Below are 18,126 nucleotides of genomic sequence, written 5' to 3'. Positions count from 1 at the left end.
TTTTTACGATTTTCCTAAAAAAATAATTTATACTCAACATTTATATCCACTATTCAGATTTAAAATATTAAATTATAAAACTTAAGTTTTCATTCTCAAATGATTAAAGAAAAATTATGAAGTCACTTTTACGTACAAAGTTATTTTAAAAATGATACAGGATTTTTAACATAAGAATATAAAGAAAAAGTTACCGTTTTTTTTTTTTTATTATCGTTTAAAAAGAATTAGATTAGACTTTGAAAATTCTTATTTTAATAAAAAAAAATTTAAGTGATAGGTCTTATTAACATGTATAAGTTATAAAGTAATAACTATTTTTTAAAGAAATAATCAAATTTAATTGCTTTAAATATTTATTTGTTAATTTAAATGATATTATTACTTTTTAATATATACAATGTATTAACAGGAAACTCTTTTATTTTTCCGTTGTGTGTAAAATAATACATTTTTCATCAATCATAATATGAATAAGAGGCGTTCAGTAAGTAGACAATTTAGTTATATGTTGCGGTAAGCACTTTTTGAAAAAAAAAATATATATCGAAATATTTCATTCCACACCTAAACATTTTTGATATTAAATGCGAATTGTACACTAGAAATGAAAAAACCACGAAGATTGTTATAAAAAAAAATATTTTATTTTTACAAATAATACGTCGTTTAGAACATATTTTATCTGCACATCACATTTATTTATTTCAAATACAAAGACTGAGTTTGGTACTCCATTAAATCATACACCTATTATTTACTTTTTTCCTTTTGAATTATGTTACAGTTTTATAATGATGTTCAGACTATAGAGACAAAAGACAAAAATCTTCTCATGCCGTGTCCACAAACTCCACTTGCTTTAAGTAAGTTTTCAATTATTAGCGGAGTGATGATTTTACAATAAAGTGTGTATTTTTATTTTTTATTTGCATCTTTAGATTAGTAAACTTACATAGATTTCTAATTTGAATACTTTTTTGGGAGGAAAATGAATCTATTTGGTAGTATTAGAGATCAAAACTAGAAAATTCACAGTACTTTTCTTGATAGTTGAGAAAAACAATAACCTTTATGCAAAAACACTTTTCAACAAAATCGATTTTCTTATTGTGTAATGATTTGTTAAAAAACGAATATCCATAGGTAGGTATTTTAAATTTTCAGAAAATATTTGTATTAGCATTATTTATTTATGGTATAATTTTAAAATGAGTTCGAATTTTTCGGGGTTATTTAAAGACATTTTAAATTTTCTATTTTTTTTCCATAAATGTCGATAAAATGTTCTTAGTTGTTACATAGGTTAGGTTATTATATATATAGGTAATTTATTGAAATTTATTAAAATGTCAGATAAATTTTAAATTTTAATTCTTTAGAGAATCTAATTTTTAACATTAACTTAAAAAATTTAACTATCATCCATATTTCTTTGAATTCTGAAAGTTAAATTTATACTTTAAAGATAATTGGAATCGTTTCATTATAATTTATTCATTATTTTAACTTTTAATTATCTCAAATGATTTCAACAATTTAATTTAGAGTGTTTTGCTAAATATGAACTCTTAGTAATTTTTTACTCTAAATATTTATGATTTTTTTTTTTTTTAATCATGGATATAATAGTAATTTTAAATTAGGGGCTTAATATTAAAGAAATGCATAGATTTAATGTTATCTGTGTTCTGTATTGAGTATATTTTTTAACATCCAACCAGCTTATCTATTTTATCTATTTTTACCCAAGCGATACAACATTTATTAGCTCACCTACTATACAGATTAAATATAGTATATTTAATATATGCCTAATATAAATAATGCTTTTGATTTTAATAAATGTATGCTAATACAAAACAATTTTATAGTTGTTTTTGGTATTTATAAATCTTTATAAACTAACAAAAAAGATAATATAATAATAATATAACAACAGTTATTCAGTTTTCGAGAATAGTTTCATTGGTTGACTTAGTGCAGCAATGATACATTCTAAACGTTTGTTGTTATATGCGCGTGATACAGTACAAAGGGATGCAATCGTTTAATCACGTCCCAGTTGTTTTGACATTAACAGTAGATATTATTCAAAATATACATAGATAGTACATTAGCTATCATTTAACAAATGTGACATATAGCATTATTTATGGGTTTAGAAACCATACTTCATAATATAACTATTTTTTTTTTTAAATTAAATAAATTTCATTATATTCTTACTTAAATTTAATTAAACGACATTTGAATATATACTTAATTCAAACATTAGAACATATTGATTAAAAATATTTAATTATACATAGATAATTCAATAGTAAATTATCAGATATGTATATTATTTTAAATAATGCTTTAAAGTAACTAATATCTATGATATATTATTACTATGAATAATTAAATTTATGAAAATATTTTAAGATTTGTTGAAATCCATAGAAATTAATACATTTATATTTTAATAATATATTATTTGATCTTTAATACAGATTACAGTTCCATTTTATAATTCTTTTTTTTAGACTCTATATTATAAATTATGATAAATAAAAGATTATATAATATTAATATTGCAATTTATTTTTTTGAATTTCTAATTCATTTTTACACTATTAAAAATGTATTTGTTCTAATTACTCATCAATAATCATATTTAATGAATGAAAATATTTATATTTATAAGTTTAAGTAAATATAAAATATACGAAAATAACGTATAAATACATTGAATGTTTTAAATTCAATTTATTTAATATTACTTATTATATAGTTGTTGCTATGGAAAAATTGTAATCAGACAATTTTAACAAAAGAATAGTAAGTATAATCAATACAGATGCACGTATGAATACATATTTTTTTGTACAATACCTGACAATATTTTAATGGATATTTATGACTTATATTAGATATACATTAATATTATACTCAAGTAAAAGTTTATTCTAATTATATATATAATATATAATTACGCTGAAATGTAATTATTTGTAAAAAACAAAAATTTCATAATATTTAATTTTTCTGAAGTTAAGCATATTATTATGTGTACTTATCTTATCAGTTGTTTGTTGTACGAGTATGTAATATGTGATTCAGCGTATATTAAATATTAATATTGTCATACGAGCTGAACAAAATTAAAATACTCATATTACGAAATTTGGAATAAACGAATAATAATAATTCTTATAAAAGTATATAATGTAATCACACAAAAATTACCCAAGATCAAAAACAAAGTTAAATAGTGTAAAAACATGTGTGTTTAAGAAGACATCATATCCGCATGAGTTGTCTCCATTTTATTAACTTACATCATACATCATAACAAATTTGCGTTTATCAGAACCATTTTATGTTGTTAGCTTTAATATTGAAGTCAATTTACCTATCATCAAACTTAAAAGTACGAATATTATCTTAGATATCGCGTAAAATTGTATTGATGTTTTCGTTTGAAAGTGATTTATAGCTACGAAAAATATTAAAACTTTAAAATGGTCATAACTCATTTTAAAATAAAAATATCAATAAAAGACTACGTGATGTCCTAGATCAGCGGTTCCCAACCCATGGGCCGCGGGCAGCGTAAGACTGGGCCGTAGACCATATAATATCAATCTTGCCAACGTACATATATTTAAAATAATATTATTATATATCTAATAATAATATTACATATTTATAAATATACGTGTATTTAGGCGTACTTTTAGTCATTAGAGGGATTCAAAGACTTTTTTTTAAAAATTTGTAGTCCACGCAACTAAAAAGGTTGGGAACCGCTGCTCTAGATAATATTCTTATCTTTAAAATTTTGGTAATAGGCAAATTGAATCCAATATCAAAGTTAACAACATAAAATTAGTTTTGCTGGGCAAAAATTTGCTATCTTTATTATACGTTAATAAGACGAAGACAACGTATGCGATGTGGGTATGACGTTCTCTTTATAAAAATACAATTCATTATAGAGCTTCCATTAGTCCATAACCTAACCTGGACCCTGATAGCACTTAAATTATAAAATGATGTAATAAATAATTATGTTATTGATAAATAAAATTATACAATGATTTAACTTAAATTATACGTAAAAGTCATTATTAAAATTATGAAGTTCTTTTAAGCTTAAAGTTGTTATACGTTTTACAATTGACATATTTTAAATTTATATTCTAAGAACCTTTTATTAGATTTAAGTAATACAAGAAAAATAGTTACAGTTATTTCTAAGAAAACGGACCTATGTTAATGAGTAAATTATTATATTATGTTAATGAGTAATATGTATCCATTGGATAAAACTATTAAAGCTAAATGCTAAATTTGAAAAGAAATCCATCATTACACATACAACCGAGCAGTTATTTTAAAATATTTCAAGACGGAACTGTTTTGTTACAAATGAGGCTAAGATTTATCCGTGGTTCAGAGGTTTGGTAAACCGTATTGTGTTTTGAGTAAAACCTGAACTGAGATTTGTATAACATATTATTATGTGGTCAATTAGTAGTTTGATTCTATACAAAACTTTTTTTTTAAGAATTTTCTAAACGTTGATATACACAATATTGAATAGGTATGTATTTAATGATACGCCGTGTATCATATAATATATTCGTCTATCATGTGAAATATAAATTGTACTTTCGTTATTCAAATGTATAAGAAAAACATTGTACTATTAAATGTATTCTAGTAGTAAAAAAAATCCATAGTAATAGTAACCAATTACCTATTGACTGTATTTTTAAGGTAAGAAATAATTGATGAAAGTAATTAAACTGAACTCATAGTATTAAATAAACAATTGTACTTTAAAAGTTTAAAGTGATAATTGTTGTTTGAAATTTATTTAGTGATTAATTGTAATTTTATAATTGTTTTATTCGTATGCAATTGATAAGAGTTGTTACTATTTTTTTGAAATGCAAAACGATATTAATAAGAATTAACTTATCATGATAATTTAAGATTTTTACTTGTTTACTAATAATTTAGAAGTACATCCAAAAGATATAGACGATTGATAATAATATTTCTGCAGCTGTATAATACTATTTTAATATATTTTTTTTTTTATATAAAAGTATTTAAAAATCGAATTTCGAATAATTAGTTAATTAATTATGACTTATAAATATTTAAATTTTAAATGAATGTAGTATTGCACTAGGGAGCCTATCAAAATATTGGTACACTACTTATTTTTAACAATATTTTAATTACTTTATTTACTTGTTCAAAATACGATTTTAAGGTACAAAACTTCATAGAAAAATATTGTAATTCAGAATATGAAACAAAAAATGCATTCAGAGATCAAAAATAAAACTACATGTAAAACTTTAACATTGAAAAATATTAAAATAGATATACAATTGTTTGAAAATACTGTTTTTATGTATTTAAATAAAGCTAAAAAAATATTTTAAAAATATTATTACATAATGTGTGTTTACAACTAAATAAATCACTCAGTACAAATGTTTTACTGCTTTTCTTTACAATTTTATAAAAATAATCAATATGTAAGGATATACATTATACATCTACAGATTATAAAAAAATATAAGTAAATTATATTACAAAAAAAATTGGTTAAGTTTAGTGATGTGAAAATATCTAACTAATCGGAATTTATATTATATAAATGAGGGTGAAATGAAAGTAAATCAACTACCGTAAAGTGAATTAGGACCAATGAACTTTTCTGTATAAACTCGTTGACAACTGATCGGTTGGCTGTTTCAATCAAAGTTCCATTGATAACAAATAATACTCCACAAAAACTATAGCATTTATATATTATTTAAAAAATAGTTTAGTAATTAAGTTGTATTATGCTTTATATATTTTAAAACTTTTATTAGAATTGAAAAAATACAACAATATAACATCATAACTTAACTTATCTTCGTTGTAAATATCTTTTGTTTAAATAATGTTATATAAAATAAACTGACAGCAATCTATATAATTCAAATGTATAACTAAAATAAAGTACAATAGTATGTTAGTGATTGGAAAAATAAATTTAAATTGGAATAATTTTTGTAAATTTACATAAATACTCTAATAACATCTGAATTTACTGCAAATATTTTATTTCATTATAATATAAAAATTAACTATATTACATTATTACCTAATTATGACGAACTATTGATTATTTTATCTTCATTTTTATAGATGGAACAGTGCGTTTGCTTGTACCTGCTCAGGAAACTTTAGAAGAAGTGGCGCAGGAGTTATCCTGGCTGAGATTTTTAGAAGGCGGACGCCAAATGCCTTTAGATTGTCATGCGAAATATAAAATTGCAATTATAGTGCCTTATAGAAACCGACTAGCCAATCTTTGTTCATTCCTTTTAAATATGCATCCATTTTTAACAAAACAACAGTTGGATTACACTATATTTATCATAGAACAGTTCGGTAAGTCATTAATTTTACTAGGTATGAAAATACTAAAAACATGTATATTATAAAAATATCTAAGTCTAGGAATAAGTATTTTGAATTTTACTATTCATTTACATTGATATAATTTAATATTGTCAAATTTTGTTTCATCATATAGACGATGGACTCTTTAACCGGGCGATGTTAATGAACGTTGGGTTTACCGAAGCTTTAAAGTTACACGATTTTGATTGTTTCTTTTTCCATGATGTAGACCTTATACCAGAGAATGATAGAAACATATACAGTTGCCCTGATCAGCCAAGACACATGTCAGTAGCTATTGACAAATTTAATTACAGGTATGTATAGTAACTATAAGATTATTTAATTGTTTTATTTTTATAATAAACACTGGATAAACCACCCATAATCAATATTATTAAAATTCATTGTCTTGAAAAACATAATATTTTTACATCACTTTCAAATAATTAAAACAGAATTTAGTTTTTAGTTTTTTATTTTTAATAATTTATTGAAAAATCGTAATTTTGATTTTCTATTTTAAAGCCTATCTAACATTTATTTTCATAACATTAATCTAATTCCCAATTGATCTTACCTCCTAACCGAGTAATAAAGTTTATATTATCGTGAAAAAAAAAATGGAAATTTCAGTAAAAAGTTTTTTGTCATTTAATGACATTGTAAAAACCAATATTTTTTCTAAAATAATATGGAGATAATAAATATTTACCATTGAAATAATTACTATGAATATGTATATATTTAACAGCATATTGCGTTACCGTTTTATCTTAAATAAATTATCTAATCGAAACACAACTGTATTTATTATATTTATCATATAGAGTTTATAAAGTTTATTGTAGAGTTCTTTTAAAATAAATAATAGTCGTTAGGAAAAGGTTCTGCATAAATATATGAAAACGCGAGGGATAAATTGCCAAAACGTAGTTTTCAAAATTACTTATAAAAGAATATAATATTACTACCCTCTTTGGATAGTTAATTAGAATAATTTCAAATCTTTTTATATGAATAAACGAGTAATAATTATAGACCCGAGTCATGAAAGGATACGAAAAAGTCTGCTTTAATAGGCATCCATATTATAAGCTTGGTGGTTCTATTATTGAAGAACATTCATTATTTTAAAAACTGTTTTTTTTCTTTTTTTAAATGTTTTTTTTTTTTAATTTCTGAGCAGAACGATGAACGTATTGATTTTATAACGAGACATGTGTTTTTAGATTTTCTAATGACAACATATTATATTTTTTTATTTCGTGTTCCAATGCAAGCCATTAGTGCTGTGATGTATAGAAATCAAATTTTAGACAAGCGTAGTTAATTAGTTATAATTAGTTATAATAAGTAGTAAAAGTTTAGATGAGTGGGGTAGAGTAACACTATAGGTTCATTGTAAAGTATATTGTTTTTCTTGTTTACGAATTAAATCACTAAAAAAAAAAAAACTTTTTAAAAACCGCAAAACTTTGTTTACAAGAACTTAAAATTAGTACTGAACCAATTACATACTTTATTATATTTATACACAGAACGTGCTGTTATCGATTAACAGTCATTTACAGCATATAATATTCCCGTAGGTAATTCATTCATACGCCAATTTCAAAGGTAGGTAATTATAAATTGCCCTATTCTACGTAGTGTGTTCTGTATAATATTATAAGTAGTTAATAAGTTATATGAACAATATATTTTTTTTTAATATTCATGAGATTATATTTTGACTACTGAACAAGATATATAGATATAATGAGTGTTAGCTGGGTAATCATAATGCTTCGCTCATTTCGACACAGATTAGAGGTACCTATTTTATTATTATAATACGTTTTAAAACAACAATTTTACATTGAAATAAAAATAAATAGTTTAACTAAATTTTCAATAATGTTCATAGGACATTTTTTTAAATAAATAAGTGTTCATTAAAATAGATTATCTAAATGTAGATATTTATTTTATAACATTGAATATAATAAAATATGAATATCCTTGTACTTAAATCTAAAAATATTTTATTCTAAAAAATATTATTAAACAGTCATAGTTCTTTGGACTAGTCTAATAATATAATGAAATTACAATATTAAATTAATTTCAGTATACCTGTAATAACCAATAAATATTATTTTAAGATTATAGTAAATTGGGTGTAGTATAGATATGTGAATAGTTTTGTATTTAACTTAGATAACAATTGTTATTGGAACATTACTTTTTACAGAATTATTTATAATTAATTTCTATTTGATTAATAGAATATTATTTGTGTCAGGTAACTGAAACAATAAAACGTATCAGTGTAAAATTGATAATTCTTTCACTAATGTCAAATTTAAGAAATATATTTTATAATAGGTACAATAATAGATTCATATTTAACAGTTATTTTAATTAAACTATTGTTAGAAACAGAGGTTAGAAAAAGAAAGTTTTATCAATGATCTTAACTAAATTTCACAACGGAATTAAATATATTTTTAAATTTCTTGTTTTCTTTTTTTTCCCGATATTTATGACTAACAAAAGTTTATAGTTTTTAGTAAAATATTTTACTCGTCAAACACAGATTGTTAATTGGTGGTATGTGTAACACGTTCAGAAGAGGTCTTAATCTTTTTTTATTTAAAAAAGTTTTATATCCTTATAATATTTAATTTCTTACCAATTTTAATGACAACTTTCATTCTTAATTCATTTTTCCAAGGCAAAATAGTTTTTGGAATATTTTGATTTGTAAAAATTGAATTTCGGACGAATAGTGTATGACTTATAAATTATAAGTAGGTATTTAAAGTTTTTGATGAGTAGAGTGGAGTGGTTGTTTTATAACAAATTAAAATTATGTAAGAGAAATATTTTTAAATACGCCAGTGTTTGCTGAAATGGTGAGTATCTTTCATTAAATCAACAGTTCTCAACCCGAGACAGTCGCTTTTCTAGGGAGGTATGAAAATTTTTAAAAAAAAACATGAAAACATTATTTTTGAGTTTTTATATTTAATCGAAACATTATTATGTTTTTATTATAAGTTTAGCATTATTTATTATTATGTATTTATTATTTCCTAAACAAATAAATGCATTAAATATTTAAAAAACTTCATTCATTTTCATTTATTTATTAATCCGATAACCAACATTAAAGGCTTGATGCATAATGTATATTGTATATATTAAATATTTAAATATAGAAATATACATATATATAAAAGTTAAACATAATTCAATATTATTATGGTGATGGGGGAGGAGTTGTGCGTGACATCATAAAATAGTATGAAAGGGAACATGTACCTCAAAAGGTTGAGAACCCATTAAATTAATTATCTTGTATATAATACATGTAGTCATACAAATAATGATCACCACACGTCCACACATTTTCTTTGCCTGTATAATTCGCCTATTTTAAACTAATTTCAAACAATCACTGTTATAAATGAATATTATTTTAATTAATAATACCTCAATACATAATATAAATAATTAAAAAAAAAAATACATTATTTCTAAAATAATATAGTCTAATAATTACTTATACAATAAATAAAGAACATATAATAATTATAATTACTTATATTTTGTTCAAATATTTTCATTTATCTATTTAATATTTTAAATATCCACATTAAATTACTTAAATTTTTAATATGATTTCACTTTTATGTAATCTAAGTAGTTAGTACGTATATTTTTGATTAAACATTACACACATTCGCTACACAGGTACACTATACAACTAAATTAAACAGACATAAGACATTTTTATAAATACTTAGTATTTATCATTTATCGCTATTTTTTTTGTATAATAATGCATTTAATTATTATGTTTAAAGTAATTAAATTACAAATATGCCCTAAAATAAAATAAAAACTACCAATTAACTTTTATGTCACAACTTTTAAGATATTTTTTAGAAATATTGACGTATTGTAAACAAATATTCAAATTAGGTATAATAAAATGATTTGCATATTTTAATTATTTCCACGGTAACCATAGATTGCTTAATTCTTATTTTTTAATTTCTTTAACAAAAGATATAAATTATTTTTTAAATAAACATATACTTTATATTTACATAACTCGAATTCAAAACTTTTCTATCTAATATCGTTGAAAACTTCATTAAGTTACATTTGTGTTTTATAGTTTTGAATAAATATAAAAAATTGTATGATCATTAAACCAATCATAAGAAAAACATGATTCAATTTAATTAATTGATTCTCCTCAATTATTATCCATTATTTTAATAACTATGAATATCTTACTTTATAATTAATTATTGTAATATATAAGTTTTATTACTTAACTTATTTATAAGCAATTGCAATACCATTAGTCAGTAAAAACTAAAAATTCAGTTTTTTATATTGAACAATCACCAATATTATTTTCTCGTATATTATTATAATCGAATTTAGTTTGAGAACATATTAAAAGTTAAAAAATGTACATGATTATATATTTTATCATATTATAAAAATTGGTTAATTAATGATTTTATATTTAGGTCATGAATGAAAATTTTTAAAAATTACTTCGACAAGTTAATTTGTTTTGGATTAAAAAATGTATTGTCTACGTTTCTCTTAATCTATTTACAATGTACAGATTCATTTTTGGAGAGTAAAAATTATTGATAAGTCTTATGTTACTCTATAGCTTTTGAATAAAAAATGGACAACAAATATATTATATATATATATTTTTAGTAGTATTTTTGTCATATCTTAAAAGTTTTAGGAATAATTGTTTAAGTTATTAAGTTTATCATAAGCTTATATAAACAAAATATAACATCATAAAATTGTTTCAGATATTTTATGGAATAATTTGTCTGTTTGTAAATTAAATTAAATTTTATTTTATTTATTTATTTTAAATTAAATTAGTTAAAAGTCAACTTCAAATAATCTAAACTCATGTTAAATAAATACATGAATATAATATTTATAAATAAATGTAGCTCACATTACCTACCAGTTAATATAATTTATAAGATTAATTAACATATATTTGTTAAAAGTAGCTTTATGAACATAATGAATTATAATTAAATTATATATTTCGAAAATTATACTATGTGAAAATTTCAAGTTTTTACGGTTATTCATTTTTAAATTATAATAAAAAAAGAAAATAACAAAAAACTCATATCATTGTAAAATCAATACATTCATCGCTCCGATTGAAATCTAAAATATATTATTATTATTATTAAAATTTATTGTATATTGTTTAACATATAATTAATTCATATAAATACGTAATATTTTATTATTTTAAGAAAATAATAGGAAATAAAGTATTAACAATAATCGAAATTATCACTTTCATACTAAATATAAACATGACATTTTATGTATACTTTGTATAATACCTGCAACATGACAATTTTCATTGTACGAGTATAAACGTTCTCTGACGTAAAGAATAATATTAACATTATATTATTATTATGAAAATAGCAAACGAATGAAATTAGACATTAATTATTTTTACCACATTTGTTTAGACTGCCATATGTGGATTTATTCGGTGGAGTTATAGGAATGAGCCGAAAGCATTTCCAGCTGGTCAACGGATTCAGTAATATGTTCTGGGGGTGGGGTGGCGAAGACGACGACATGGCGTCTCGGGTCAAGGCACATGATCTAAACATCACCAGATACCATCCGGACGTGGCACGTTATCACATGTTAACACATGCCCAACAAAAGGCCAACCCAAAAAGGTATACCCGTCTAATTGGCTAAGACTATTATTATTATTAATATTATTGTATATAACAAATTTATAATCATTAATCATATATAGGCGAGTATCATAGAAATTGTAGGGTTCATCTATTTATCGTTGTATAATGTAGGTTTAGGTAGGTACGTAATAAGGGTTTTACTGAGCACGTCCATCATTCCAGGAAGGATTATAATATAATATACAAAGTCAAATATAACATACAATTTTATTTTTATAATATTGAACCATTTGAATCTAGGTCGCTGTCTAGATCCACACCACATAATTCATGCAATCTATAATTTAGCTGATATATATTGTATCATTTTTAGTTCTTTTAGCCAAGTTATTTGCATTTTGATATGGTACGTAAAGTATTATTATTATATTTTATGATTAGTTTTCCTTGGCCAATAATATTTCCAAGTATTCTTGAACTGATTAAAGACATAGTCATAATATAAATAAAAGATAATAATATAGTTCTAACGTTAAAATAAGCTTTCTCTGGATATGAAATTTGTAAAGCTTATGTTTCGTTCCTAAGGAGCTAATAAAACATGAAAATAAGTTTTTGATAATAATTTATGAAATATTTTTAACTTCTGAAAGAATTCTGTAACGATAGTAACTGTCGTAAAATAATATGCACTGTTGGTCGTGTTTAGTTGTGTCAGACTGTTAGAATATTAATTTTTTTTTAGATTTTATTTTAAAAATGTATTATTGTCAGATTATTTATAAATTATTTTTTATTTGACTTCGATTTAATATTTTACAAGTATTTTTTTAACGTTTAATACATATATATATATTGTATAATATTATAGTGGTTTCATATTATTTGTGTATTGTGTTGTACCTAAACTTTACCAATAACCACTAATGGTAATACAATTGTAAAACGTAATGTTCAGCTCATTAATTATAAATTTTAATAGAGTGATTCACCAATCATTCTCAAACCTCATTTCTTCATTGAATGCATACATCTATTTAAATTAAAATTGTTGAGATTTCCAAGTGTATTTGAGGATCACAATATAAAATACTTAAATTTGTTATATCATCTAAAGAGTGTCCTATGATAAAACTACTTTTTAAAAAAAAAAAATCAAAAACAACTTTATTCTGTTGTAAATTGTCAAACATCTGGTTTTTATGAAAATGTTTATGTATTTATATTAATATAGATCGATTTGTACTTATTTTAAACCTTAAACCACCAGTATTAGCCATCAGTATCTAAATAGTTTAAAAATTGTGTAAATATGAAATTCCGCGATTTAAATAAAAATATATTAACATTTTTTAATACTATATAATTATTATATAAACTTCAAATGCAATAAACATAAATTATAAAGGAGGATGAATTTTTAATCGAAAATGAAATAAATAAAAACACATTGTTTCCGTTATCATCACTCATCCGCGGTCATTGAACATGTAATATTCTAATTTCTAACTATTAAAATCATTAATAATATTATAAAATGCAAATGAAATATTTTATTTTTTTGTAAAACTTTTTATTTTTATTCAGTAGGTACCTACCTACGTTTAACAAACCACCCTCACATATCACTGTCATGTGCAACTGATTATTAGTTAGCCAACCTTATGTAGACGAGGTTGGTTATGCGACAAATCACGTAGGTATATTTAATATTTATAATACATTTTGTATAAACGAACCACCGATGCATAGCAAAATGTTCATTGACTGTAGTGATCTAACAGGAACAGTAATTTATAAGTTTTAATTAATTAATAATTATTGGTTATTAAACTGTGTTTGGCACATTCATGACGTATAGTTTTGGCACGGGTGTATAGAGAGGTACATCTGAGTAACATAATATGATATTATACATATATACATATACATATTATATTATTATAATATCACTATTATATTAAAGTTTTTACACACACTTGACGAAACGGTTAGTTCGCCGCAATCGAGATTCACGCGCACTGGATACCATTAACACACGTGGTGTCTGGTGTGATAATAACGATGTTTTTGTATCGTACGTATGACGTAAAGTGTTAAATAATAATAAAGTAAAACGACTGGGCAAAGATGTGTAGGCATTACATGGGTACTATCCCTTCCCAACTAATCAATAAATATTCGTGCCATAATTTTTGTTTAGCTACTATTATTTTTTTTTTGTTTTTAGGAAACTGCATAGTACGTACGAAATCAAAATGTATAATGATTGTGTTATTTTTTACTCATAGTGTTATATAGACGTGTAGAACATTAAACTAGGAAACCTAATTTTCAGTGATCATTTTGTTAGGCATTATAATAATCACTAATCAGTATATTTTAATAGTTGTACAATTATAAACATAATATACTTGAAGCTTATACTATAATAAAGAAAAGAAGGACTTTAATGTATTTACTAATGAAATATAGAAAAATATATTTACTCATCCAGCCAAATCAAATTCATTAAGTCTAACAACCAAGTTGTCACAATTTATGGCTTATAAGCCATTAATGTTAGTATTGGTATTATGTATAGAAAAGTATCTTATCTTTGAAATAAAAATAAAAATATCTTATTTGAAGGTTTTAATTAAAAATGTTTAAGATTAAATATACCGTTTAAATTAAATAAGGTTTGGGAATAAAAATAATAAAATTATGAAAAAATATGTAAAAACAACAAAATCTATCAATATTTCAGGAGTAGATAGTTAACGACTAGTGATTCACGTTAATTACTCTATGCGTAGTTTGTACTAATAAAATTTATAGGCGTCTACGGGGATGACGGTAATAATAGTTACGGTACATTAACCATGTACCCGCATAGGTTTTATTTACAGTTTTTATAATGATAACAATAACCATTGTAGTAGTAGTAGTAGTAGTAGTAGTAGTAGTAGTTATAATAATAATAATAATAATAGTATAATAATAACAGTGTGCGTTTATGTTTTGTGCTTGTCAAACAGGTACGAAAAATTGTACAGCGGCCGGAAACGATTCAAAACGGATGGACTTAACAATCTCGAGTACCGGGTAAAAGCGTTGAAACAATTGCCGCTGTTCACATATTTGCTGGTTGACTTGACTAGTAGGCGTAGTTGATGGACGATGATGATGTGGCACTGGCCGTTTGGTCAGCAAGCCGCTTAAAAAAAAAGCCATTTATGGTCTCTCTCACTCTCTCTCTCTCTCTCTCTCACTACACTATATTTCTCTCTCTCCCTTTCTTATCCGTGAGAGTCCCGTGGCATATTGTTATTTTTATTTTAAAATTTATTTACAATGTAAAATAAGTATAAGTACGTAATATTTATGTATGTATTATGTAAACATTTTTTTCTTTATATATATATTATATTGTATTAAACTATCAGGGTTATCGTTCCCTGATTTGGTGCTAAACTAAAACATGTATTGTTATTTGCATATGCACTTGAATTATATATGTATAAAATGGGGAGTTATATACGGCCGAATAGATATCGTCGGACTCACGAGGAAAAAAATCAAAATCCGATGTACTTTTATTATTTATTACTATTATTATTATTATTATTACTAGTACCTATCATTATCCCTCGATTTTCGGAAAATTCGTGTCGAAATTAAAATAATATAGAAACAACGAATGTATGTTTTAGCACAAAACAATAATAATATTCCATTAGACAAGCATAGAACACAGCGATCGCAACCCAACAGACGTTTGAATAAAATATAATACTTGCAGTATTACGGTTTCTCTGCAGTGTCTGGACGCGGCGTCTAGTGTTGACTACCGGTCCGGACATATCAACGTCCAGACGATGCAGGGAAACCGTACCTTTACGCGGTATTTCTTAACGATCTCATCATTGTCTAACTTAATGTCTGTTAATAACAACTTTCTTCAAAAACTCAAAAACTCCAATCAGATTTTTGTAAAATTTAATATTATTAATATTATGATTACCCCGATAAAATTTTAAACGATTACAATGACCTATTAGATTAATTAGGACTTGTTAACATGATACCTATTTAGTAGTTTTTTAACATACCGGTCATTTTTTCACTCGGTAACATCAAATATTTCATATGATTATAAATTACATATTATATAATATTACATTATTTCGTGGTTTATATTTACTGGTATAAAACATTTTTTAATACCTATAGATATGGGTAGATATTAATGATATTACAGCAATATTTGTTTTTTTCTAAAATATTTTCTCTCATTTTATATTCATAATGTAGATAATAATACACCAACTAATGAAATTTTGAACATTATACACCTTGTATATAAAACATACCATAGTTGTGAGGTTCATTTTTATTTCACTAATCTTACTTTCATGTATACACAACAATACTTTTTACATATTTCATGATTTTGGGATCAATAAATAGGCAATAAGTATTAGGGTAGGCCTATTTTTGGGTCAATATGACTCTGTGATATTTATTAAATATATATTATAACATTATATACATTCTTTATCTTTTTATTGATTCAAAAACCGGGAAATTTTATCATTTAAGGACCCGCCGTATTTGTTATTTAAGATAAACGAGACTTGTAGATTTATAAATTCATCAATTTAAAATGTAACTTATTAATAACTATTATAATATAAAAACTATAATATATATATTATGTACGTATATCTGTATAATAGTAATTTATTATTGGGTACGTTTACAATAATTAGGTGTGTACCTATTTTTTTTATTGGTGTTTTTTGAAAATATTTTTATTAGTTTATATAATATATTTATTTATATGTGTTATATTATAAAGGATACTACTTTTTAAAAAATTAACATTTTGTCATCCTATAAAATATTAAAAATTATGTAATACCCAACGAATTTTGCGTCCAAAACTCTCATATTTTGAGGCTATTAAATCTTATTTAATCTATACAAGTTATTTGTATATTTACCTGTGCAAATTATTAAAATTCTACAACTATAAAATAATATTAAATATACAATAATACATTAATTTTATAAAAAATAGTCAAAGAATAACCAATAGAAATTGTATTTTAAAATCGAATTCAAACTCACGAGTACTCTTTTTATTATCTACATAATTTTTATTATAACAAAATATTTTTAAACGTATTTTAAGACTGTAAAAAAGCATATAATTTAAAAATATTGTAAAAACGTGTTGTATTTATAAACATTGAATAAGTACATTGTAAAAACCTAATCTGACCTTAGAAATTTCATTATTTCATTAATCATAGTTAAAAATGTAAACCTGAATATTAATTGTTATTGCATACTTAAAAAATATTATAAATAAAATTAATTTTTTAATCGACAATTTAAGTGGAAAAGTTGCTAATTAATTAAAAGTATAATAGATAAATTTAATTTTGGAATTTATGCAATAGTATACAACACAATATTTTATCTCAATAAACCTATGAACTTAAATGTTGCAATTCTAATAATACGTTAACAATTATTCAACTATCTTACTATTATATATACATATAGTAAAAAAAAAATACATTACATTTATGAGAATACGTTTGAAAATATTTTTAAAATAATTATTACAGCAATATAACATTTCAAATTATCAACAAAAATATAAATACATATTTATAAGAAAAATAAATTGTCCACAGACTTAAGCTGTAAATTTGTTATTATTTATTGTTTTACATTTTACTTATTGTATTAATTATTGTATTAGATATATTTTACCACATAGAGTGTACAGACTGACATCAATGTGTATTTTTTTTCAATAATATTTGTTAAAAATTCGTTTTTAATGATGTTCATAAAATAATTTAGATACCTATACCCGTTGTCATACACGTACATTTATTTATGTTATTACTTGGCTACTGTAGTAGAACTAGGGTATTATTTG

At 23.3% G+C, this 18,126-nt stretch overlaps 1 protein-coding gene across 1 annotated transcript in view; it reads left to right on the top strand.

Annotated features, from left to right (window-relative positions):
• The window catches only part of LOC113553073 (beta-1,4-N-acetylgalactosaminyltransferase bre-4-like), a 31,706-nt gene extending 15,353 nt beyond the window's left edge, over positions 1 to 16,353 (top strand). The window contains exons 3-7 of the mRNA XM_026956212.1: positions 788 to 866; positions 6,205 to 6,450; positions 6,596 to 6,779; positions 12,003 to 12,221; positions 15,206 to 16,353. Coding sequence (XP_026812013.1) covers positions 788 to 866; positions 6,205 to 6,450; positions 6,596 to 6,779; positions 12,003 to 12,221; positions 15,206 to 15,341 — 864 coding nt within the window. The 3' untranslated portion in view covers positions 15,342 to 16,353. The remainder of the gene's footprint in view (positions 1 to 787; positions 867 to 6,204; positions 6,451 to 6,595; positions 6,780 to 12,002; positions 12,222 to 15,205) is intronic.
• Positions 16,354 to 18,126: the final 1,773 nt, after the last annotated feature.

The sequence above is a fragment of the Rhopalosiphum maidis genome, chromosome 2 (genome assembly GCF_003676215.2).
Source record: "Rhopalosiphum maidis isolate BTI-1 chromosome 2, ASM367621v3, whole genome shotgun sequence".
NCBI lineage: Eukaryota > Metazoa > Arthropoda > Insecta > Hemiptera > Aphididae > Rhopalosiphum > Rhopalosiphum maidis.
This window is presented reverse-complemented; position numbering and strand designations above follow the sequence as displayed.